This window comes from Xylona heveae (assembly GCF_001619985.1).
Source record: "Xylona heveae TC161 unplaced genomic scaffold L228scaffold_3, whole genome shotgun sequence".
Lineage (NCBI taxonomy): Eukaryota > Fungi > Ascomycota > Xylonomycetes > Xylonales > Xylonaceae > Xylona > Xylona heveae.
This window is the reverse complement of record NW_017264195.1, coordinates 2,618,485-2,641,915: the sequence shown is the minus strand read 5'-3', so window position 1 is coordinate 2,641,915 and position 23,431 is coordinate 2,618,485. Positions and strand designations below refer to the sequence as shown.

General features: G+C 47.9%; 7 protein-coding genes across 7 annotated transcripts; 4 read left to right on the top strand and 3 right to left on the bottom strand.

Moving 5' to 3' along the window:
• Positions 1–225: 225 nt before the first annotated feature.
• On the top strand, positions 226–1,268 carry L228DRAFT_245802 (hypothetical protein). Its single transcript, XM_018332254.1, has one exon. The coding sequence runs from the start codon at positions 390–392 to the stop codon at positions 1,212–1,214; it is 825 nt and encodes a 274-aa protein (XP_018190342.1). The 5' UTR covers positions 226–389; the 3' UTR covers positions 1,215–1,268.
• A 212-nt stretch (positions 1,269–1,480) lies between these two features.
• L228DRAFT_245801 (PLP-dependent transferase) lies at positions 1,481–4,509 on the bottom strand. The gene is made up of 2 exons (XM_018332253.1): positions 4,128–4,509; positions 1,481–4,075 (listed from the first exon to the last, which is right to left on the bottom strand). The coding sequence occupies exons 1-2, from the start codon at positions 4,261–4,263 to the stop codon at positions 1,653–1,655; spliced, it is 2,559 nt and encodes an 852-aa protein (XP_018190341.1). The 5' UTR covers positions 4,264–4,509; the 3' UTR covers positions 1,481–1,652.
• A 590-nt stretch (positions 4,510–5,099) lies between these two features.
• L228DRAFT_245798 (pre-mRNA-processing factor 39) lies at positions 5,100–8,084 on the bottom strand. Its single transcript, XM_018332252.1, has 6 exons — positions 7,926–8,084; positions 7,655–7,870; positions 7,504–7,607; positions 5,954–7,156; positions 5,441–5,636; positions 5,100–5,380 (listed from the first exon to the last, which is right to left on the bottom strand). The coding sequence occupies exons 1-5, from the start codon at positions 7,992–7,994 to the stop codon at positions 5,471–5,473; spliced, it is 1,758 nt and encodes a 585-aa protein (XP_018190340.1). The 5' UTR covers positions 7,995–8,084; the 3' UTR covers positions 5,100–5,380; positions 5,441–5,470.
• Positions 8,085–8,703: 619 nt separating this feature from the next.
• Positions 8,704–11,564, bottom strand: L228DRAFT_104142 (pre-mRNA-splicing ATP-dependent RNA helicase PRP28). Its single transcript, XM_018328880.1, has 3 exons — positions 11,225–11,564; positions 9,198–11,158; positions 8,704–9,123 (listed from the first exon to the last, which is right to left on the bottom strand). The coding sequence occupies exons 1-3, from the start codon at positions 11,537–11,539 to the stop codon at positions 8,973–8,975; spliced, it is 2,427 nt and encodes an 808-aa protein (XP_018190339.1). The 5' UTR covers positions 11,540–11,564; the 3' UTR covers positions 8,704–8,972.
• A 1,536-nt stretch (positions 11,565–13,100) lies between these two features.
• L228DRAFT_245796 (hypothetical protein) lies at positions 13,101–16,518 on the top strand. Its single transcript, XM_018332251.1, has 3 exons — positions 13,101–13,549; positions 13,617–15,645; positions 15,722–16,518. Exons 1-3 carry the CDS (start codon positions 13,197–13,199, stop codon positions 16,214–16,216), a joined length of 2,877 nt encoding a protein of 958 aa, XP_018190338.1. The 5' UTR covers positions 13,101–13,196; the 3' UTR covers positions 16,217–16,518.
• Positions 16,519–16,616: 98 nt separating this feature from the next.
• L228DRAFT_267088 (hypothetical protein) lies at positions 16,617–17,171 on the top strand (the record flags this gene model as incomplete). The annotated part of the gene is made up of 1 exon (XM_018334949.1): positions 16,617–17,171. One exon carries the CDS (start codon positions 16,617–16,619, stop codon positions 17,169–17,171), a length of 555 nt encoding a protein of 184 aa, XP_018190337.1.
• A 762-nt stretch (positions 17,172–17,933) lies between these two features.
• Positions 17,934–19,151, top strand: L228DRAFT_237672 (thioredoxin; the record flags this gene model as incomplete). Its single annotated transcript, XM_018330958.1, has 3 exons — positions 17,934–18,012; positions 18,117–18,264; positions 18,344–19,151. The coding sequence occupies 3 exons, from the start codon at positions 17,934–17,936 to the stop codon at positions 19,149–19,151; spliced, it is 1,035 nt and encodes a 344-aa protein (XP_018190336.1).
• Positions 19,152–23,431: the final 4,280 nt, after the last annotated feature.

The window sequence follows — 23,431 nt, the reverse complement described above, 5'->3', positions numbered from 1 at the left end:
AGTGCTAGCCACGAAGTTGCATGAAGTATGTGTGGAGAGGGATGTGTTTATGTTGTCAGTGTCTCGCTCGGCAATATGACGTTGAATTTCGCTGGAGATGGAGTTTAGAGCAAATCCATCGGACTTATCGGTTCGCTAACCATTAAAGTTACGCCTGTGAATTTGGTTCGCACGGGTACACCTCTCCAACTGAAATTTATTTTGTTTGCTTTACTCCATACCACGATATCTCGAGCCCATCGGTCTCTTTGCCTTCTTTGACCGTCATGGCATACACTTAGTATCTTTTTCTAGTGCTGGCTGCCAAGCAACAGAATGCTCCATTGACCTGCAAACATCTTCTGACGACCAAAAATCCTACATTGAAACGGGATCACGAAGGCAGCGAAATGGCAACCGCTGAAAACGATAACGAATCCGATACCCCTACGAGACAAAACTCTCCCGACTCTTCCCGCACCAGGACACGCTCCTTATCTGCGGCAAAAATGAAAAGCCAACCCTTTCAGCGAAACGCAGCCACAGCTTCTTCCACCTGGCGGGAATCAATCCTGTACGATGCCGTGGCTGGCCGAGTGACGAGCGACCGGTTCGTCAACGCGAATGCCCTGCCACCGAGCAGTCGGGATGTCGTAACGAGCAGCAAGTTGAGCGTGCCGCCTGAAGAAGTGTTGTTTCGTCGGAAAAACGCGCCGACGCGATACGCGGAGAACGATATATATTTTGCCGCCTCGTCTGCACTTGACGGCTCTCTACACGAGGGAGACAGTAGCCACGGCGGTCTTCCAAGCTCGGACCTTTTAAAGGCGATCCATAGCTACACTGCAGATTACTATGACCGGGATCGCACCGGAGGAGGGAAAGCCCTGGCGGATTGGAAAAGTATGGACGAGACTGCGCTGCTGGCCATGGGCATCTTGCTTGAAGAAGCGGCAAAGGCGTCGCTGGGCGACGCAGGGGATTTGGTATTCGTCGAGGGTGAGGAAGATGCTGATGCGATGAGAAGATTGCAGGAGGAAGAGGAAGAGAAAGAGGAGAAGAAGAGGCGGGCAGAAGAGGAACACGCGACAGAAGAAGCAGTTGCCCATGGATCTGGAAAGGGAAATAAGAAGAGGAAGAGAACACAGGAAACGAAGAAAAAAGAGAAGCGAAGGAAGAGAAGTGCCCCATCAGAATCTACTCGTGACCCTTTTTCGGGAGCGGACAGCGATTGATCAAACTCGATCGGCGACTCTGGAGTAGTCTTTTTTTTTTTTTTTTTTCTTTTTACCTTGGACCTGAATACGATTTCCGGGTCCACCATCTGGACGGGATTAGAAGGGATCCCAAAGGCGCTACACAGCTCTTGTAATTTCATGGAAACGGACCGGCGTTGAAAAACGGATTCAGTTGGATAAATGGACTTGAAAATAGGAGTTTATTGAGAGCATAAATGGGATATCGTTTCCATTTGGCGTTGGAGATACCCACCATGTCAAACGACACTCCCCCCCCCTTCTTTACAGCTCGGACACTCTGGGAATCTGCTTCTATAACTGATGCTAAAGGGATCTTGGCTATATCATTCAAATCCAAAACTAATCCTGGTATCATCTAACCTACACAACGCCGATAACTCCAAAACATAATAGGGAAAGCCATCAACAGACTATTTACAAGTTGACGATGACACCTTTAGGCAATTCTTGATAGTCTTCTAGGTTGTTAACGCGATCGCCAACCATGACTGTCGGATGCTGTGCAGACTGCGACTTGATCGCGGACGGCAAATGGCACGAATGCTGGCCAAAGAATATCTTGCCATCAAATCTACGAGTCTTTGCCAAAGTTGAAAACGGTTCTTCGTTCTTCTCGGCAGTCTTCTGATCAATGCAAACCATTTGGCACCGGCGACAGGACCCCAATATCTGGAATAGCTGTGTTCCAATCTGCAAGAACCGCCAACTGTCCTCGACATATGGGCTCTCGTTCCCATATGCTGAAGGTTCTTCTGAAACAACAATATTTGCACGGAACACCTCGGCCTGTGCGGCTTTCCCTCCTCTCTCTTTTATTTGCTCGTTTAAGCGGTTTAGGCTTGAGCGAGATATTATCAAAAGCGGACTCTCATTAGAGAAGAGGATCGGTCTCTTGACTATGGACTGTCGAGACTCGGAATGAGGAAAAGATCCTGGGACTTGCTCAGGCAATGAAGCAACCTGGTACGGCTGCAGGTGTGCCTTGGAATACCTCATCGAAGGGCCAGGCGCATCAGATGGAAACCGCGCAAGCGTGCATGGGATACCGATTGCTTTGGTGAAGAATTCCGATACCTCGGGCAAGTTAGACATATGGGCTGTGACCATATCACCACAAACCTGTGTAGCTTGGCCATTCGAACCAGTGCCGATACCAAAGTATTTGGGGTCAGCTGACAACGGTACTGCAATCTCTTGAGAAGATTCCGGTTCCGCTGCCTTGGCATCATACAGCCGCACTCGTAAGACACCCTTCGTGAAATCGATACTCGGACGGATCAATGCCATACGTGGGTAGCGCTTTTGACTCAAGGCAGCGCCGGTTCCCTGGTGAACAAGGCACCATTCCCGATCCCAAGCCAATCCTTCGCCTCTAATATCCCATGGCGTCTTCGGTGGTACTTTCCAACCAGCACAACTCTTGATCGGATAAATTGTTAGAGACTCGACAGTGAAATGCCCTTCTGATGTTCGAGGTATGCTCGAAGATGAAAACGTTTGGTCCAGAAATACCTTTGATTCGACAAAATATTCTCTGATAAAGGAAAGGAACTTCTCGACGTCAGCTTGGGTACTCATGGCGCCAAAGCTAACACGGGCGACCCCGGTGGGCTTTCCGCCCATGATATCATTTTCGGCTGCGCAACGCTGGCCTGCAGAGAAATTGCGTTTCATTTCCCAAGGCGCAAGCTGAAGAGCTGAAGCAATACCTCCTGGGTTGCAAACTCCGCCAGTTCTCAGCTGGATTGATTTGATAGCAGCCAACTTTTCGAGTTCAGTGTTACTGATCCAAGCTCCGAGGCTATTTCGTATGTTGAAGGCAATTATTGGGCCTTGACTTTGGGGATCGCCATATGTCGAAGTCGAGTCTTTATAGATCGCGCAAACCGGCTCGCCATTCCCGTGTCTCAACGCTGACAGCTCATCATAAAGTCTGCGAGCAAGGCGTGCTGTATGTGAAGAAATCTTCTCCAGCGAGCAAAAGATTGATTCATGGGTATCAAGAGCGGCGTCCAAAGCAAGTATGCTGTGAATTGGCAGTGTACCGTCTTCTAGTTGCTCATGAAGATGCCGATCTTTGCGCGCATGCCATTGTTCTTGCAATGAGACGACCATATCGACCGTGCCACCGCCAAAGTACCTCCTTTGTTGGAGAACCTGTCCCGCTTCTTTTCTCAAGATAAGAGCGCCGAGATCTGGAAACCCAAATATCTTATAGAAGCTGACGACAGTAAAGTCCGGAGCCTTTGCAGAATTGCTCAAGTCCAGAGGAGAAGTGGAGACGAGTGCAGCGGCATCAAGCAGCGAAAAGGCACTCCTGTGTCCTACTGCGGCGGATTCCCGAAGGCGCCGGCACCAATCTAATGGAAGTCGCCTCCCATTCATGTTTGATTGTCCTGGGTATGCAAATAGTTCCAGACCGTCATTTGCTCCCTGACCGTCTTCTGCCATCTGTGCTATCCATCTTTCAACTTCACTGTCCGAGGTGAAACACCTTTGCCCGCAAGTCGCCGTTTCTCTTACTCCGACCAAACTAGTGTGGGAGTCTTTATGATATCCAAACCAAAAGCCTTTGGGATGCGCCTGGAATCCCTCCATCACTAGTTTGATACCAGCGGTGGCATTGGCCACAAAAACCACGTCGAATTCTGCAGGGTCTGCGTTGAAAAGACGAAGAACTCGCAATCGCACATCTTCAATTCTTTGAGTAGACAACTGTGACGAAGGCGATGCGGAATGAGGGTTTCCGAAAAGGTTGGACATCATATCGGTGGAGAAACGCTCGATAAGCGCTTTGGCGAACGGAGTCGTCCCAGCATAGTCTAGATAGGTCGTGTCTTTCAAGAGATTAATTAGAGACATTCAAAGTGGATACGGTAAAATATATACCTTGAAGCATTGGATATTGTTCCTTTCTGATCAGATCAATATCTTGCGGGTAGCACCTTGAGCTTGGACACTGCGCTTTGGTTTCAGTTGGCTTGGGCCAACGAAGGCCCAAACTGTCCCGATATTCTGCGAACATGGTCACAGCTCTGTATTCTCACAATAAAGAAAGAGGAAAGTAGAGGCGAAGTGGAAGTTCGATTGAATTTCTTGTCAGCGGTATGAATTTCCTCAATATATGAAATCAATCGTTCGGTAGATCTCGGTGAGCTCCATTGCCTCCCAAACACAAAAACAAATGCATTGATTGGCAATGCCAATATGACAGTGGTTTTTATGGACTATGCGATATATGGACCCGTGAACTGATATGACTCCTCGTTTCCCAAAGCAATTCAAAGAGTATAATGAAGAGCAGAAATAGGTCTGAGGCGCTGTCAAGCCAAGTAGATAAGGCAAGAGTGGGAGAGTTGGAAAGTACCCCGACGGGCGAGATCCGAAGGCAAACTCCGACGCGGGTATCTCACAGAAGAAGTAAGGCACCCGTTCAGCGACAGCACTTCTCTAGCCAAAGGTGGGGTGTAGCTCCATAGTTATTGGCCTTAGCCCCGCAGACCAATTATCCTTTGCCGGGTGAGTGGACAAGTCGTCCGCTCTACCCGACTCGAGGGAGACAAGCCATGGTTTAGTCAGTGCACTTTCTATTAACTTAGTGCATCCCTATGAGAAAGAGCATAATTGTAATGATTAGATCGCCCTAAAAGATGAGTGAGAAATGCCGTGTGATATCAGAATTCAAGAGTAGCAATGCCAGGCCGGTCTTACAAAGTCTCTTCTTCACCAAACAAGCTCTATCGATAAGTTTGTATGCCCTTATATATCAAGATAACGAAACCTACTACGGGTTGAAACTATCGCGATTTGAACCGGAAAATGGTTACTACAGTGTGCGCCTTAAAAAGGCCATCGATTCATAGCGAAGCAAAATTCTTTTATTTCATCTGTAAGTCATAAATAACCTGTCTATCAGACAATCTGACTCTACCCAAGGCTGCGCTCGAGCCTTGAAACTTGAAGCATTAATTACATGTATAAATCACGTCGTGCGAAATGGCAAAAAGATGAGCAATGGGGAAAAGTATGTGCATGAGCTCTTTTTCCCCACAAAATAGCACTATGGGACAGGTGTTAATGGAAATGGCTTTCGGAAGGGTATTACCTAGGGCACCAGACAGGAGCCCCTAATGCTGCGAACTCTGAGAGACGAACATTCAGCACAAGCTTTTATTTTCGAAAAGCAAATGATGAAAGCCTACCTCTATCGTCGGAAGAGAAGAATCGCATTCCTACGGTTGATAGAATCTCGCGTAGAGGTTCTCCCCTCTCCGAGTGGCTGAATCGTCAACAGGCACGCCAGAGTGACCATTTTCCATTGCTAGCCGCGGATCTGCGCTCAGCGGCTTACCATCCTCGGTGATTTTGGTTTTAGAAATTGTTTGGATCGAGAGAGGCCTGGAAAGCAATAAATTGTTAACAATTGGAAACCTAGTGGGGGTTCATATAGGGTTTGTTGGCAAAGCACTCCAACGGTGTGATCTAGGGATTGCGACGGGGAAAACGAGAAGAACGCCATGTGCGATAGTTTGCCTAAGTATCTCCATTGGAAAGCAGTGAAGGCGAGAGTTTCTGGGAGGGTTCGTCTTTAATCACTTCAATAATGTGAGGTATTCGTTGAAGAGGAATGCGCATGGAAGGAGAGGAAGCGGTTTGGTAAGTATCGACCAAAAGATGGGGAAATAATGAGTAATCGTCCGCCTTCATGAACTTACCCGTTCACCTCACGATCAAGGACCAAATACTCCTTTGCGGCGTCCTTTGTTCCTCTTTCCAGCAGATATACCATGTAGTAGTGAGTAAGGTCTTTAATAGTTGACGGAGGAAGGTGTGAATGTAGGCGGATATCGTCAGCAACCTGTTTGATCCGAGGATACTGAACGGACTCGGTTTCGCCGGTAGTGGGCTGTTCGAGTTCAAAGAGCAGGTAGTTTATCCAGAAATGCCGACTATCGAGGTAGGCCTGCTGATTCTTGTGGAACACTTGACGCGCTTCTTCGGTTGCACCCTTTATTTTCCACAAAAGGCGTGCCCATTCAGCCACGAGCGCCGCTTTACTGTGTGAATCACATTCCGGTGAGTCTATGTGGATTTTATAGATCTCAATGGCAGCATTTAATCCTTCGTGTCGTCTCTGGAGGTTTGCCCATGAGACTATAGTCTCCACGTGGCCAGGCAAGTTGAAAAGAATTGCCTCATGGATGGCTTGAGCGACGTCGACCCTTCCCGACATTTCTTCAAAGTATGCGTACTGCAACCGAATTGCAGGTTGAGCGATAGGCACATATAGAGCACTTGCTCGCTGAAAAATGTTTCTGACTTCCTCTGCCTTTCCTTCTTGAGCCTGCATCCATCGCGCATATCTAAGCCAGAATTCATCGTAGTATGCGCAGGTGACCAAGCACCGCTCATAAAGGAACTGAATCCGTGAATAATCACCCTCAGCTTCCTCGAAATCAAGATATTTACGCCAGTTAGCCAATTGCCCTTCGTCCAGGTCTGTAACGTGGAAGTAAGGTCGCTTGATTTCAGACTCATAAGTCCATCTCTTAGTTGTCTCGGTCTGGGTTCGAGTGAAGATTTCTAGATGGTGACTGTCGATTCGGAGACGGAGATCTCTCTCAATCTCGATAGGGGCCTTTTCGACTTTCATCGGTGCATTCTGCATTTCAAGTTCAGCGCGGAACCGTGCGAGAACTTCGACAGGCACGAGTTCTTCCAGTGGTCGATTTTGGGCGAGCTGTCGATATCGTTCAAAGTACCGAGCGTACTGGTGCATTGGTATATGGACAATGCGATCAAGGATGGCGAATATCTTATCGAAGGCTTCTACTCTTTCCTCAAATTCGAGGTATTTGTCCCAGAATGGGTGAGCGAGAAAATCAAGGCCTACACAACTGGCGCCCCGTTCAAAAAGCCTATTCAAGAAGTTCAATGTCAGTATCAAATTGAAATGCAAAAGGGGGGAGTGGGAAGGAAGTGGGAAGGACAGCAAACATGAGCGCATGATCTAAGCTTTCCGCCTCCGCCGGTCATGCTGCCAAAGGCAGCACACGACTCTATCTCGAGGTTACGCGCTTGGCAGAAAAGAGAAGTGTTCCTGGGTGCCATGCGTGAGAAAAGAGCAATTGGGGGGGGCTGTTCATTGCGACTCTCTCTCACCAAATGAGGAGTTGTCTTTGATATTGTAATCTGCTCTTTCTTGGCAGGGTTCGTGCTGCAAGAATCATGGTTACGTCGGAGGAAAAATCGCCAGTAAACTTACTCTCGGATGACGTCGGGATCATGATTTGTGTCCATTTTGAATGCACAGTAATTCGTCCACAAATCCACGGAGGAAGTTATGCTCGCAATCCCTCGCTCATATACCTGTTCGAATTAGCAAGCCATTTCAAAAGAAGTCAGTAGATATTTACCATTTCTGCAGCTTCAGTGCCTGCGATAGAAAACTCGAGATCCGCATATTTCTTCCAGTATCCGAAGAGGAGAGGAAATTTGGCGAGAAATCCGTCATAGATATTCCTCGTCGAAGATATTGATTGAGGGCTGGAATTCCGATTCAAACCGCCTTCTTGGGATTCAGCAGCTCGAACCAACTTCTCCCAATTCTCAAAATTATCGGAATCTTCCAGCTGCAGATGAGAGCATTAGTATAGAATTTCGATACAGGTGGGAATCGATGCTTACTACATCGGCGTGAAGCTTTCTCAGTTCGGCATTCTCTTCCTCAGTACCGCCGAAATGAAAGTCCGCCATATTTGAGCAGATGAGGTCTAATTCAGGTGATCTGATCTAAATGGAAAGGAAATAGATTTGATGGACGGTGATCAGCGACTTGGAACTGCGATTGTCAAGTAAATGGTAGTAGAGCTGAACAACTAAAATGCCAAGTCGCTGCACATGTTCGCTGATTATGTAATCTGAGATGGTGCTGAAGCGTCACTCAACCTCGTTTTTGCCCCGGAAACGGCTGTCTTCAGCAAAAGCCATTTGTGGACTGAATTCTCCTCTTCCCTGAATTACAAGTTGGTCTATTTGTCTACCAGTGAATTCTCTTCTGAAATTTTCACTGAATTTACCATGTTTATATATAATACATTCTTTAAACAGATACTTTTTACATTTCCTTCTTTCTTCATTCTCTTGAAATCATCCATGCAATAACGTAGGGCATTAATTGAGTCAGTAAAGGCCATAGAGGTTTTTGTATCATTCAATAATAGACCTTCTCCACAGAACCTGCAATGACTTCTGGAAAACTATCCGATTGCTCTGCATTGATGATCTTTTGCTTTGCGACCCTTGCAAATAAATGCAGGTGCAGCGATCGCTTGTTTTCCTTTCTCTCCCGTGCTACGGGATGAGAACCGGTAGGACTGATTGATTACATGGTCATATTTAATTTTCTATTAAGTGTAGTCAATATTTCTCGACCTATGTCACCCAACTGAAATGCTAGGAAGGTCGTACACACTCAGTAGTAGTGACAATGGAACCACACCAGAAAATCGCAAGCAGCTTTGGACAATTTCTTGAGTCTATAAGCCACAAACCAATACTTGCCTTTACACATGCTCAGCTGCATGGTGGGCTTTGATGTGTTTGGAGCTCCTTGTGCTTTCGAAAGGCTTGAAATGTGGACGAGCCGTGACATTCGAGAGGTTCACGAAAGAATATCGATGGCAGAGTATTGTGAAGTAAATATCCTGACTTTGCCGTTGAGTTTGCAGATGGCTACCAGCCACCCTTTCCGCCAAATCCGCTGCTCTCTTCTATCTTCTTCTGAGATCCTCGTTGAGGCTTTTGCTGGGCAGCTTCGTGCTTACGAAGCTCCTCAGGGACCCGAGAAATTGACGATTTCATCAGCATTTGCTTTAAGTCATACCTGTTCGGAATGCAATCGTCAGCGGATTCACAGGCATTGGATGACACGAATAGAAATAATAGGCAGGTACTTACATAACATCGGCATCCTCACTGCCAAGGAATGTTATGGCAACACCGCTTTTACCAGCACGACCTGTACGACCAATCCGGTGAGTGTAGCTTTCAATATTGGTAGCCATGTTGAAATTTACGACCAGACTAACGTCAGGCACGTCGATACCTCTACCAGCAAGGTCGGTGGCAACTAAGACATCCGTCTGCCCAGAACGAACGGATGCTAGGGCTGTCTCTCTCTGGTCCTGAGTTTTGCTTCCGTGGAGCGTCACAGAGGAAAATCCCATGTGCTTGATATCCCGGGCAACCGCGTCGCAATTGCGTTTGATATTGACAAAAACAATAATTGGCGGATGGAACTCCCTGGATGAAAGAATTTCGGCAAGTCTTTTCTTTCTCTTATCCTCTCCAGCGACAAATTCAACCCGCTGTTCTACGGTTTCAACAGCTTCGCCAACGTTTCCAATAGTCACAATGGCAGGTCTTCGCAGGTACTTTCGCGCTATTCTCTCCACTGCCGAGGGCATGGTCGCTGTGTACATCATGGTCTGTCTATATCGATCTTTCCCACCAAGATGTCGACTCATTGCAACCGCGTTTTCGGCGTCGTCAGAGTCGGGCTTTTCGTTTGCGACTGGTAAAGCATCCAGAATTTTATTCACCGGATCCTCGAAGCCAAGATCGATCATCCTGTCTGCCTCGTCCATGATTACGTAGCAACATTGACTCAGGACAAGAACTCGACGCTCAATGCAATCCACTAGACGGCCCGGCGTGGCAATAATGATCTCTGCTCCGTCACGAAGACTGTAGGCTTGCTCTTCAAGAGAGTGGCCACCTACAATACTCACGCAAGTGAAACCAAGAGGCGTCGCAAATTTCTTCGCTTCGATCTCAATTTGCTGAGCCAGCTCTCGCGTTGGTGCCAATATAATGGCATAAGGACCATCATTCTTTGTCAGTTCATTGAGCGCCGGTAACTCGGAAATATAAACGAGCAACGGAAGTAAGAAGGCTGCTGTCTTGCCGGATCCTGTAACTGCGACACCAATGAGATCCCTTGATTGAAGAGCAATTGGAATCGCTGCACGTTGGACAGGAGACGGGTCCACATAGCCCACCTGATCGACTATATCGAGCAGACGTCTCGGTAGCCCAGATTCTGCCCAAGAGCGCATAGGATTTGGGATGGATCCGCCCTTTGTGCTGATGTTGAAGTCTTCTTTGAAGATCCGCCAATCTCTCTCGCGCATAAGTTCCAAAGGCTTTTCACTCCAATGTCTATCAAGCATATGGCGACCGCCTTCCTCCTTCCTTCTCCTTTCCATTTCAAGAAGTTCTCTTGCTCGAAAGCTTCCAGCATCACGATCTCGTTCTTCGAGCGCTCTTGCGTATTTCTTCACGCCCCCTTCAACCACGTCGTCTGCAAAGCCGCCCAAACGGCCGCGCCCGTAGAAATTCGCTTCGGATCGTGTCTGATATAACGGACTGTGATCCGCGCTTGTATCTTCTTCTGCATTCCATTCGAAGTTGAACTTTCTCTCGGTGGTTCTTCTTCGCTTCTTCTTCGCGGAAAAGGTAGAGGTGTTGGTATCAGCGCCCATATATCGTTGTCGAATCAGTGCTGCTTCAGCATCTTCAGTAGGCGGTCGTTTCTCTAATTGTTTCGATGATTTTCCGAAGGAAATCGGCTTCGGTGGGGGGGGCGGAACCATGTCGTATCCTTTATTGGGGAGCGACGATCGCATTGCAGCTGGGCCTGTCGGTATTTCGCTTTGTCGCAAAGCCCTTGGGCCTGTCGGCACAACAGAGGTTCCATTGACATCCGCAACTTTGGTATTTGGGGTTCCATTGGACGGCAGCGGAGTCCTAGAGCCGGAGCTAAGATCGGAATCTGTCCTCTTCTTTTGCTCCTCGACTGTCTTTGCCCTTTTTTCAAGCGCTAGCTTCTCTCGCTGAGCTTTGGATAGGAATTTGGGCTATGCCGAAGAATGAATATTAGTAGAAATGATCACATATAAAATATATTGGAGAACGCGACTTACTTTGGCGGCAGCCGCGTCCGCTTCTCTCTTCTTCCTCAAAATTTCTTCTATGCTAAGAGGAGTCTTTGCCGGCTTAGAACCCCATCCAGATTTTGTTTTTTTGGTAGAAGCCTCCGCTGAATTTGGTACTGCGGCTTCTGTTGGCGGAGATGATGGCGGTGGCGGAGGATGGGAAAGCTCTTCTGGCGGTGGTGGTGCCGGGGGGGCGAGAGTGTCAGGCGGCGGAGGAGGTGGAGGTATCGAATGTGCGTCTGAATTTGGCGGCGGCGGAGGTGGAGGGTGCAACGCAGACGTTCCATCAACGTCTTCCTTCATTTTGGCAGAAGTACGAATAGCTGTCCCAGTAATGACGATCTTGGATTGGAGACGGTCTCTCCCAGGGTTATACTTTATTGCGCTCACGCGCGGGTAGCATGGTAGACGCCATTGGCGCTGATTGTCTAGGCGCCTGCTCGCTAGCCTCAGCTTACTCCGATACGCTGGATTCAGTCGCGGCGTGGACTGGTTGGCTGCCAGCACGAAAGGGAGTTATGAAAGTTGATGTGTCCGCTGCGATCACATTAAATAAACAGTTTAATTAATTATTTTTTTTGGATAACCAAATATACATTAGTAGATTTATTGATCAGATCTAATACGTTAATGTATGAAAAGCCCGGCTAATAAACAGGAATTAGTGGGGAAATAAAAAAAAGGCGCCCAAAACCTTGGCTAAAGTCTGGGAATTTGATGAATGATTCAACGCAACTTTGAGTTTAGGAACATCTGGCACTTATATAACTTGTCTGTCGTCAAAGTCAGATATATATCATCGCTGATTTAACCCGACAATAAGAATAAGAAGATAGGAAATCGATTCAAATTTGAAGACAGAGGTCGGATTCAGGTCATCGATTAAAACTCTCTTCTCCTTCTCCCCTTTTGCTATCTCAAGTTCTGATATGAAGTTTGCACGTTTTCTGCAATTTGTGCCGAAGCCGGCGAAGGTTGCATTGTCCCAACACCTCACTGAGCCTCTCAAGGGCGTGTTGATGTTTGATTGGGCCTGGATATTCCGTACATGATATTTTGGGCGTTACATTGCATGATTGCAGCGCCAGTACCATTGCTGCATGAGGAAGCAAATCAGAAGTCCCATATCTAGGTTAATACTAATTTGAATTATGCTGAAAGCGCTATCGGCTCTCCCGCCTACGCGGTCAATTGCCATTACTCTAGTGATAATGTCCCGATTTTCCTATGGTAGCGCATCCACGGCTCCTAGGGAGCAGGATGAGCACCTCAAACGTACGGTGATTTTGTCTTGCAAGCAAAGACGAAAGAGTCTAGAACAACCAATACTTCGGCGGAGAGATCTAGAAGCATTGGAAGGACTAGCTTGCGTGTTGAATGAATTTTCATCATGATTAACATGATATCAACGACCTAGCAACAAAAGCAGCCTGATAAAACTCGTATTGAAATCAACAATTTGCATTGCCTGGCAGAATTAGAATGGAAAGGAGGAGAAAAGAGAAATGAACTGATCAATGACTGAACTGTATTGATCCATTATGTTGAAAGCCAGTGCCAGGTACAATTACTCGAACTGGATCGAATAATTGGGTGGCACAAGCCACTCTGCTGTGGACATGCATGACCTACGAAGATGGTAACCGCTGATCCTCGAAAGGGTTTTGCAGCAAAATTTCGGAATTTATACTCTTGCATCCGAGAGCTGCAAACGCTGCAAACTTTTGCAATTGTTAGTTTGGTGCCAAGCTCGGATGCGGCACGGTGCGCGTGAGGGTATGTGCTGCTTTCCCCAGTGAAGCACAGTAGGGTACCGAGTAGGTGCAATACCACTGTACGTACACTACTGTATGCCTACCCAAACGATCAGTCCGATCTCCCTGCAACGCTGTCGATTGCCTCCCTGACATAGCACCACCCTTCATTGCTCCTCCCTCATCCACAACCCCACCTACAGTCGATGCGTGCTTTCCGCCCCAGTCTGATCCAGCGCACCTTTGCCCAAGGTTCCAGGAGATCTTTAAGCAGCGCATCCCTTTCTAGAGTTTCGGCTCTTCATCCTGTAGCGCCTACACGAACCCAGCGTGTCGCTCCCTCACGTGCTTTCATTCAATCTAAAAAGACAGCTTTGGTCCGCCACTGTTCGTGTCAACGAGCCATGTGCAGATCTCACGGTGCCGCTGATATTAGCGGCGGTATGCACGTCACTCAGGGCAGAGTTGTTCTGCCCACCAATGTCAAGCCTGTACACTATGATCTCACGCTTGAGCCTAACCTCGAGGACTTCACCTACAAAGGCACCGTAATCATTGAGTATAGATGGCCCTTACGATGATTTACACTGACATGAGCTCAATTCACTAATTGCTGAACATTTTAGTCTTGATGTGGTTGATGACACGACTTCAATCTCTCTGAACACTCTCGAAATTGACATTCATAGCACCAAGGTTACCTCTGGTTCAACGCTGATCAGCTCCTCGCCCAAGCTATCCTACAATGAAGACACGCAGACTACGACCGTGTCTTTTGACAAGACCATTCCAGCTGGGTCCAAGGCCCAGTTGACCCAAACCTTCACCGGAATCTTGAACGACAAGATGGCTGGTTTCTACCGGTCTTCCTACAAAGGCAGTAACGGCGAAACCAAGTACATTGCGACCACCCAGATGGAACCGACTGACGCGAGAAGATCATTCCCAAGTTTCGATGAACCGGCACTCAAAGCCAGTTTCACAATCACTTTGGTCGCTGACAAGCATCTCACTTGTCTGAGCAATATGGATGTCGCTGCGGAAAAGGAGGTCGACTCAGCATTCGGCGCAGGCAAGAAGAAGGCTGTCACTTTCAACAAGACGCCTTTGATGTCAACATATCTCCTTGCCTTCATTGTCGGCGAGCTTAAGTGTATCGAGACAAACAACTTCAGAGTCCCGGTCAGAGTATTTGCTACCCCGGACAAGGACATCGAACACGGGAAATTCTCGGTAGAACTTGCGGCAAAAACGTTAGACTTCTACGAGAGAACATTTGACAGCAAATTCCCGCTTCCAAAAATGGACATGGTTGCTATCCCGGACTTCAGTGCAGGCGCAATGGAAAACTGGGGATTGGTTACCTACCGTGTTGTTGACCTCCTTTTCGACGAGAAGACTAGCGGTGCGTCAACGAAACAGCGCATTGCTGAGGTCGTGCAGCATGAGCTTGCCCATCAGTGGTTTGGCAACCTGGTCACAATGGATTTCTGGGACGGTCTTTGGCTCAATGAAGGTTTTGCGACATGGATGTCGTGGTACTCGTGCAACGCTTTCTATCCCGAATGGAAGGTATGGGAAAGCTATGTAACCGACAACTTGCAAAGCGCTTTGTCTCTCGATTCGTTGCGAAGCAGTCACCCCATTGAGGTACCAGTGAAAAGGGCAGACGAGATCAACCAGATATTCGATGCCATCTCATACTCAAAGGGTTCTTGTGTCCTCCGCATGATTTCGAAATATCTTGGAGAGGATGTCTTCATGGAGGGAGTCCGACGTTATTTGAGAAAACATGCCTATGGAAACACTAGCACGAGCGATCTTTGGGCTGCTCTTGGCGATGCTAGCGGCAAAGATGTGGAGAAGGTGATGGACATCTGGACCACGAATGTCGGCTACCCTGTCGTCTCTGTGACTGAAGATGCCAAGTCGAGCTCGATTCATGTGAAGCAAAACCGTTTCCTCAGAACTGCTGATGTGAAGCCGGAGGAGGACCAGACCTTGTTCCCCGTCTTCCTTGGCGTACGTACCAAGGATGGTGTTGACGAAGAAGTGACCCTCTCCGGGCGGGAGTCGAATTTCAAGCTTGGTGATCTCGATTTCTTCAAAATCAATGCTGACCATTCCGGAATTTATCGAACTTCCTACAGCCCAGAGCGGCTTCAAAAGCTTGGCCAGGCAGCAAAGAAGGGCCTGTTGACAGTTGAGGATCGAGCTGGCATGATTGCTGATGCCGGTGCTTTGGCCGCTTCAGGCTACCAGAAGACTTCTGGTATTCTTGGACTTCTCCAAGGATTTACGGATGAGACCGAATTCGTTGTGTGGGACGAGATCACTACTAGGATTGCTACGATCCGCAACGCCTGGATCTTTGAGGAGGAGCCGGTAAAGGAGGCCTTGAAGAGTTTCCAGCGGACTCTTGTGAGCGACAAAGCTCACAAGTTGGGATGGCACTTTGAAGAAAGCGACGGTCATATCGAACAGCAGTTTAAGAGTCTTCTCTTCGGTTCCGCTGCTCTTGCTGGCGACCAGCGAATCATTGATGCGGCGTTTGAGATGTTCCAGAAATTCTGCGCTGGTGATAGAAAAGCCATCCATCCAAACCTCCGTGGAGCAGTTTACAGCATTGTTCTCCAAAATGGAGGCGAGAAGGAGGTATGTCATTTCATTCCTCTCCTGATATCAAAATTTTCAAAGGCATTTTTAAGAGAACTAACGGGCATTGATGCAGTACGATGCAATCCTCAATGAGTATCGCACTGCGAAGAACAGCGATGAGCGTAACACAGCGCTGCGCAGTCTCGGTCGCGCACGCGAGCCATCATTGATCCAGCGCACTCTCGCTTTGCCGCTCTCTGACGAAGTAAAGGAGCAGGACATTTACCTTCCCCTTGGTGGTCTCCGCACTCATACTGCAGGTATCGAAGCTCTTTGGAAATGGATGAGGGACAACTTTAGCACCTTGGAAGCGAAGCTGCCTCCGGGTCTTTCCATGCTCTCTTCGGTAGTCCAAATCTGCACTTCTAGCTTTACGAAGGACGAACAGAAGAAGGAGATTGAAGACTTCTTCAAAACAAGAAGCACGAAAGGATTCGATCAGGGCCTTGCCCAGAGTCTTGATGCAGTCCGTGCCAAATCTAATTGGCTCAAGCGGGATAACGAGGACGTCCAAGAATGGCTCAAGAAGAATGGTTACTTTGGAAAGCAGGCTGAAGGTAGATTGTAGGGTCATTGGTTGTGAAAAGCGATCACAATTTGAAGTCGTAGATGGCCGCATCTCATGCGTGGTAAAGCTTTGCCAGCACCTTGTAAATTAGTACATATACGCATAACGTTGTGTGAAGTAGATTCAACTGTCGAAAAAAATCAAAAAGCTCTTCTAGAGATGGGTAACCACCAGGATTTTCAAGGAAAACAAGAAAAACCCCTGCCATGAGGTGGGCATGGCTCGATTATTTGCACTGTCGCCCTCGTGTCATTCAAGCCGGGGTTTAAGTACTTGTAGATTATTCGCATCGACTTCGGGGCGCAACAGAAGCCAATTAGGAATAGCTTCATTTCTCCAATCCAAAACTTTGTTCGAAGGACGGATACATCTTCTTCAGCGCATAAACGGCTTCCCCAGCATGACTGGACCTCTCGCATCTGATGCGCCGAGACATTATGATGTTCTTGGTATCTGTTCGCCATTGCTAGGCCAGAAACTTTCAAGCTTAGACATCAAACAAGCATATAGGCGGGCCCTTCTTCTTCACCATCCAGACAAGTCCAAAAACCTCACGCCAGATGAATCGGAACGACAATCCAAATTTTCAATTGATCAAATTACACACGCCTATAAAATTCTCATAGATCCGGTCTCACGCGCTGAATACGACCTGTCGCTACGGTTGCAACCGGAATCATCCACAAATGGCAGTCAGATCATCTTTCATTCTGGACTTGAGACGGTTGATCTCGACGACCTAGGTTTCGACGACTCGCAAGATATTTGGTACCGAAGCTGTCGGTGTGGGGAAGCGCGAGGCTTCGTATTGCATGAATCGGATCTTGAAAAAGACGCCACACTTGGAGAAGTTGTCATCGGCTGTCGAGGATGTAGTCTCTGGCTCAAGGTCCTGTTCGAAGCCATAGAGGCTGCTGAGGGAGAGGGAGAACAGGATCACGAAACAAATGGTTGAACTTATCTTTGATTCGGCGACGATCAATCCCAAGGGTGATTTATCGTTGCATGTCAAAGCTTTGTCAAGAGCATTTCTCCTCCGATCTGGGACACGCGAATAAACTTGTGGCTCGATACCCACATGCTATGCCTCACTTGATGTGCGGAAAATTCAGAACACGATTGACCACTGGAGTCATTCGAATTCCTTATTCCATCAATCGCCATGACTCAAGGCACGTTCCGAAGCGGCGCGATGCGATCGATGCAGATTCCATCAACCCGCAGATGCCCCCAGCTTGGCTTTCATAACGCCTATAAACTATCAGCGCATGAATCACCATCTTCCAAAATAGAAGAAGGTATGCTAAGCACCCAACATGGTCTCATGGCATGGAGGCAACAGTCGGCACGTAATTGTATGCATCATGAGGATCAAGCATAATGCAAAGAGGGATTCGCAGTGGCTTTGAAATACATCACCACCTGAAATCATTTCAGCGTGGACAAAGAAGCAAGGAAATGCCTATATATCATCTAGATAGATTTTGCGGTAAACAATGTTTTTGTACAATAAATTATCACTTTTTCCATTTAATTATATACAACCTGGTCAAGCTCCGTTCTGACATGTTGACGTCTGCCTATCGGGTGTTTAGCGAAACATGCCAATGCCGAGATTATATGAACAGCGAACAGCTTCAACCATCCTCCATCGGCCGACCTGCGGGATATCCTTGTATTTTGGCATCCCTGGATCCGTTATCTCCTGCCATTCAAGATGTCGAAAACGATTCAGATAACCTCGCCCGCGGAATTCGCCTCCTTGGTGTCATCGTCGGCCATTGTGGTCGCTGATTGTAAGCTGATCACCCCGCAATATATACCCCGCCATCCGTTCACCAGAACTCCACGAGATATCTTGAACCCAACCCTGCCCGATGCTAATTTTGAATCAAAATAGTCTACGCCGACTGGTGCGGACCATGCAAGACGATCGCTCCAATGTATGAGGAGCTGTCGGCCCGACTCTCCCGCCCGAACAAGATCACTTTCGTTAAGGTGAACGTGGATAATCAGCAGCAAATAGCACAGACCTATGGCATCACTGCGTAAGATTGCCATTTGCATGTTTTTTTGGAGATTAAGTCAGTGCCTTGCTGGATTTGATAAGCTAACCTTGGTTACCAGTATGCCAACTTTCAAGGTGTTCAAGAACGGCAACGTCGTTTCGACCGTACAGGGTGCTGATCCGAGAAAACTCTCCGAAGCGGTCAAGAAACTTGCCGCAGAAGCGGAATCTACAGGGCCTTCGACTGGCGGCTTCGGTGAATCAAGTGGAAGCGGAAAGTCATGGCTTGGCGCAAGCCTGCCTCGGGGATACCGTGATGTTACGGACGAGGTCGATCTGAAGGGCCTTGACATTTTGAATTCGGACAGCGAATTCGCTGGCGTCAGAACCCTTTTTGACTTGTCTAAGCCCTCCAGTGTTGCGGCAGCAGACAGCAAAGGCAAAGGAAAGTCCGAGGGTGGCCAGCAGCAGCGCGACTGGGTAGAGAGCGATACCGATGAGCAACTTATGCTATTTATGCCGTTCCAATCTACACTCAAAGTTCATTCTCTACACCTTACATCGCTACCTGGAGAGCCATCCGATGACAGCGAAGCCGAGGACGAGCTTCCCATGAGACCGAAGACTATTCGCCTTTACACGAATCCCAGCCATGTTCTGGGCTTCGAGGAAGCGGAAGACATTACTCCTACGCAGTCCATTACACTCTCTCCCGAAGACTGGGATGACAAAACCGGTACAGCAAAGCTGGAACTTCGCTTTGTCAAGTTCCAGAATGTTTCGTCCATTGTTCTTTTCATCGTTGATGGTGATGGGGATGGGGATGGGGAAAGGGTCCGCTTAGATCGGGTGCGCATCATTGGAGAGACGGGCGAGAAGCGCGACCCAGGAAAACTAGAGAAGATCGGGGATGAGGTTGGAGAGTGATTTTTCATCCAACTTCACAGCTGCCCGTTAAGCGGAAGCAAGAGTGACGAAATGACGACATCCAATAGATATGAGCATTATTAAGAATATAACACCATTTTGATCTCCTTGACAATCACCCCAAGTTCTTACTCTCACGGCCTATTAGCCAACGGGCTTCATATGGCGCGCCGAGCTTCTCTTGACCGAAATCGACGACACTGAAAGACAATGTCTACTCGTGTCGACACTTCAAAGCTTGTTCGGAACGAGTGAAAATGAAGCAACTTTGGGATTACCACGATACAAGTAGAGTCTGAATATTGAAGCTTTCCCTATTGAGCATCGAAAGAATCGCTACCTGGGTCGCAATGGGGTGATTCTCTCCATAACGGCATCTTGCGGCAGAGAAGAGACGAGTAGTGAAAAAGGTCGGAACTACTGAAAATCCTCGGTCATTGAAACTTTTTCGACGTTTTGGGCTTCAGAAGGTGTCTGTTGAGATCACGTCTCATGCAAGGAGCATGAGCACTCATTCTCTTCCTATTATTTATTATGATTACGGGTATACCGCATCGTTCATCACAAGCCCATAAAGATGAAATTCTTTCGAGATTCCAGCTTTGCAAGAAAATCATCAGAGGCAAGCGAGCCCTGGTTACAGCGCCCCACATGTACCATTAGGGTTAGCGATTTTGCAGAGCCGCAAATCTAGGCGAGCCCTTTAAATTGACCTGCTCCTCCAAGGCTTTTGATTTTTTTTTTTTTTTTCTCTTTACGTGCGGCGGCGCGAGTATTCTCCGTGTTGCTTGTCCATCAATTTATCAATGGTGGTACCATCAAGCGTCTCTTGCGCCACAGAATAAAAATAATTGCAAATCGGCTCTGCTGGCTTATCCGTCCTTGCTGCGCGGCTGGCCGCAGGAGTTTTCTGGTTCGTCCAGAAATCGCTCTTGTTGATCAGTCCAATAGTCAAGGTCGGGCTAGCGGTCGAACAGACTTTTCCCCTCAAACCTTTCTGCTATTTAGCCGTGAACAAGATACCGTTATCAGATACCTACCTAAGGTTCTGGGATGTCAAAGTCTCGACTAGGGCCTGAGAAATCAAATACCCGGAAGCGAATTGTTATACCTTCTAGTGATACCATGGGAAGGGCTCCTAAACAACGATAGCTTCATACCTAGAGAGCTTGACAGTTTTGAGTGGCACCCAGTAAATGCACTACAATTGAATGCCGATACGGCATACCGTGCAACCATTCAACCCACTCTTCTACGTGCCGGGATACCGGCATCAGTCATGATGGAGTTTTTCCGATAAGGGCCCTGTCATGTCTACTGAAGAGAGGCGTTTGTTGGAGTGGTTTCACGCTATCAAGCTAAGAGGCGCGCGAGATCATGACGCCTCTGGTTTGGATATGATGCTATGTCCCTAAGCGATAAGAGGGACCACTATCCGGAAGATAGTGTAAGGGTTCAAACGGCGGATGGTCCATATTAATGATGGTTATAAGAGCAGTGCGGCCGACTATTTCTCCGAGCGCTGGTGTTCGTGAAGAAGATAGGGATCAATAATAACGCTGGATACTGGCATGAGGCAAAGGATCATGCCGAATTCTCCACCGTCAAAGCCGCCTAAGACTCTAGCCGAAGTCTTGCTTTAATGTTAGCTTCCTTTCTTCCGCACCAGTATGTTGTAAACCAGCCCTTAAATCACCAAAGAATCACTGGTATGCTGCAATACTCGCTATTCTCGCTTGAATTTAATGCTACCCGCTCCATCGCTTTTTCTCAAATGTTTTAGACGCCATTGACCCTCATTCGGCTCTAGGGAGATAGACTTGCACTTCTTCTCGACCTCTCTTGACACCATGACGTGCAATTTGAGCTGGCTCATTGGTCCAATGGAAGACAGGCCCTAAGGGGTCCGGCGTCTTTTTCTTCGCACAAAATCAATATCGCCATACGGAGTACGGAGAATTCTAGTGTCAAATGCGAACTCATCGGAGGATATATCGGCGCGTTCTACCAACTATCGTAGTGATTGATGTCAAAGTCATGCAGTAGTATGCGGATCAGACGTGCTTGATAGTGTTGGTATGTAAGTACAGCACAGTACTAGAGCTGGCTGCCTGGCTGCCGGAGGGAACGACCTCGGACGGGTTTCGCAACGTAAAAGACCATCCGCCAGCACGGGCTCCCCAGGTCTCGCCACCGATTCTCGGACCGCCCCGACGGAACCAATCTCTCTCGTAATGGTAGCGATTGAAGAAAGTTTTTTTCCCATGGATTGAGGTGTTTCAAGGTCTGCCTAGCGAGCTTTTACAGGGAAAATTGAGAAGATCATTACTCACGGTGAAAGCGATGAATGAACTGATTACCCACAATGTCTAAGTCATCGCTTTCATTGTCTACATCATAGCGAAGGCTTAAACTCCCAGCGGGTGCAAAAATTTCACAAAAGTGGGAGGCCGTCAGCGGACTCGGTGGGCCAAACCCAAGAAACATGTTCCAACCCTTTGCACTGGTTCTCATCCCGGTACAACCCCCAGTATACGGTACACACATGGCCTCAGAACATCATCTTCAGTTTCAAGGATAATCAGCTACTGGGAACTCCCGACCAAAAAGGGTCTCTTGTAAAGAGTGTGGAGGTGATTGTAGGTAGGAAGGGCAGGCCTTAGCTGAAGGATAGCGCGAGACCACTCTGCATCTTACTTGAATGGGTAACAGATTGATCGGCAATATGTCCAGGAAAGACAGGTGATGGCCGTCTTGGTGTCAGGGTGCGGTCAGGAAACAACAGAAGAACCTTTTAACGAAACCCACACGAACCAAATGGGGCCCACCAGTTCCAAAGTCCACCATGGTGGGGTTTGCTCCCAAGTACTCTACTCTATCAACCGGGACTACTCCGCGCCACCTTGTTGGAAGACGGCATGGACGCCGGGATACAGTGCGCCACTCAACGCAGTCGGCCAGGCCGGACGGCCTTGCCAATGTCACCGTAGCCTGACCTGTCTTCTCCATCATGTAGGGAAGTACCGATATAAGTGGTGGATTGCGATAAACAACGGGGCACGGAAAAACACGGTTGACTAAGGTAGCAGAACGTAGAGGAGTGGAGAAGAGAGTAAACCTTCTGCATCAACCTGAATCAAGCCTCATACGTCGCGCATACTGTATTCGGGTTGACACCGTTATACAACATCCCGGCTGTCTCTGGGAACAGAAGACGAGCTACCTCAATCTAGGAGGCGGTGTCCGCCTTGTGCGCCAATGGTCTCGATCTTATGCAGAACGGCCACAATAGGCTTTGAACCTCGCGGGACGGAATTCCATTTCCATTTCCTCTTTCATGATAGATTGAAATCCTCCCGGGAGGCCACAACGGTCGTTATTCGTGGTCCTCAATATCAGTCACCTACCGAGTACCTACCTAGACCTAGCAATTTTCTCGATACCAACCCGTACCTCCCTTACCCACGGTACAGGTAGTAAGTCATCTAAGGTACAAAGTACGGTACCTGCATCGTTCCTGCATTAGCCGAGCTCAATATAATTAACTCCCGTGAAACGTAATGGCCGTCCAGGTGCCCCATTACGTGTGCCTGGCCCATTGGCACGGTACATTTTGTCAAACCGGTAACGCAGTAGAAACGATGTTTATCCCGCCTGGATTACAATAATTGAAACCTGCTTTAAACCTGCTTTCCTTGAGGGCGATGGATGGGGAAATCACGACCATTGAATATATTATGTCGCGCTAATAGTCTCAGTCATGTACCACAGTAGTAGTCTTTCAGCCACTCTCCCGGGCAGTTGTCAGCGCCTCCTTCCCAAAAGAGGCCGCAGCCTCCGTGTCCTCGACCCACACTGGTCAAGACGTCTCGGAGCTTCCCAGGACCCCTACCTATAGGTACCTTAGGTAGTTCATCGCCAGCGACCAGGCTCTGTGGTACATTAGAGTACTGCATTATTTGGATATCGTGATACCCGAGACACGCATTATTTGTGTGTCAATCCCCATTTATCGTGAGCAAGTTTCTGCGGAAATCAATACCTCTCACAGAAATACCAATGGCAATTAGCCAGTGAATCCAAGACAATGCCGCCTGGGATGAATCGACAAAAACAATTTCATCATGATTGCCGCTTTTCTATCTCCGCCGGTCGCTTCAAAGTCTTAGGCTTGTCGGCAGGACTAAGGGTTCACAATAAGATAAAAAATGAACAAATACAAAACTGATATTCCGACAAATTTTTTGTTAAAAAAATAAAATAAAATAGAAAATCAAAAA

Bases quoted from the DNA above. Each gene is read 5' to 3' on its own strand.
- L228DRAFT_245802 (XM_018332254.1), top strand. From the start codon at position 390: ATGGCAACCGCTGAAAACGATAACGAATCCGATACCCCTACGAGACAA.
- L228DRAFT_245801 (XM_018332253.1), bottom strand. From the start codon at position 4,263: ATGTTCGCAGAATATCGGGACAGTTTGGGCCTTCGTTGGCCCAAGCCA. The intron at 4,076-4,127 runs GTATATATTTTA...ATCTCTTGAAAG, and splicing joins ACAATATCCAATGCTTCAAG to ACACGACCTATCTAGACTAT.
- L228DRAFT_245798 (XM_018332252.1), bottom strand. From the start codon at position 7,994: ATGGCGGACTTTCATTTCGGCGGTACTGAGGAAGAGAATGCCGAACTG. The intron at 7,871-7,925 runs GTAAGCATCGAT...TCTCATCTGCAG, and splicing joins GAAAGCTTCACGCCGATGTA to CTGGAAGATTCCGATAATTT. The intron at 7,157-7,503 runs GTAAGTTTACTG...CTTCTTGAATAG, and splicing joins GATCCCGACGTCATCCGAGA to GCTTTTTGAACGGGGCGCCA.
- L228DRAFT_104142 (XM_018328880.1), bottom strand. From the start codon at position 11,539: ATGAAGGAAGACGTTGATGGAACGTCTGCGTTGCACCCTCCACCTCCG. The intron at 11,159-11,224 runs GTAAGTCGCGTT...TCTTCGGCATAG, and splicing joins CGGACGCGGCTGCCGCCAAA to CCCAAATTCCTATCCAAAGC. The intron at 9,124-9,197 runs GTAAGTACCTGC...CATTCCGAACAG, and splicing joins AGTGAGGATGCCGATGTTAT to GTATGACTTAAAGCAAATGC.
- L228DRAFT_245796 (XM_018332251.1), top strand. From the start codon at position 13,197: ATGCGTGCTTTCCGCCCCAGTCTGATCCAGCGCACCTTTGCCCAAGGT. The intron at 13,550-13,616 runs GTATAGATGGCC...TGAACATTTTAG, and splicing joins AAAGGCACCGTAATCATTGA to TCTTGATGTGGTTGATGACA. The intron at 15,646-15,721 runs GTATGTCATTTC...GCATTGATGCAG, and splicing joins AAAATGGAGGCGAGAAGGAG to TACGATGCAATCCTCAATGA.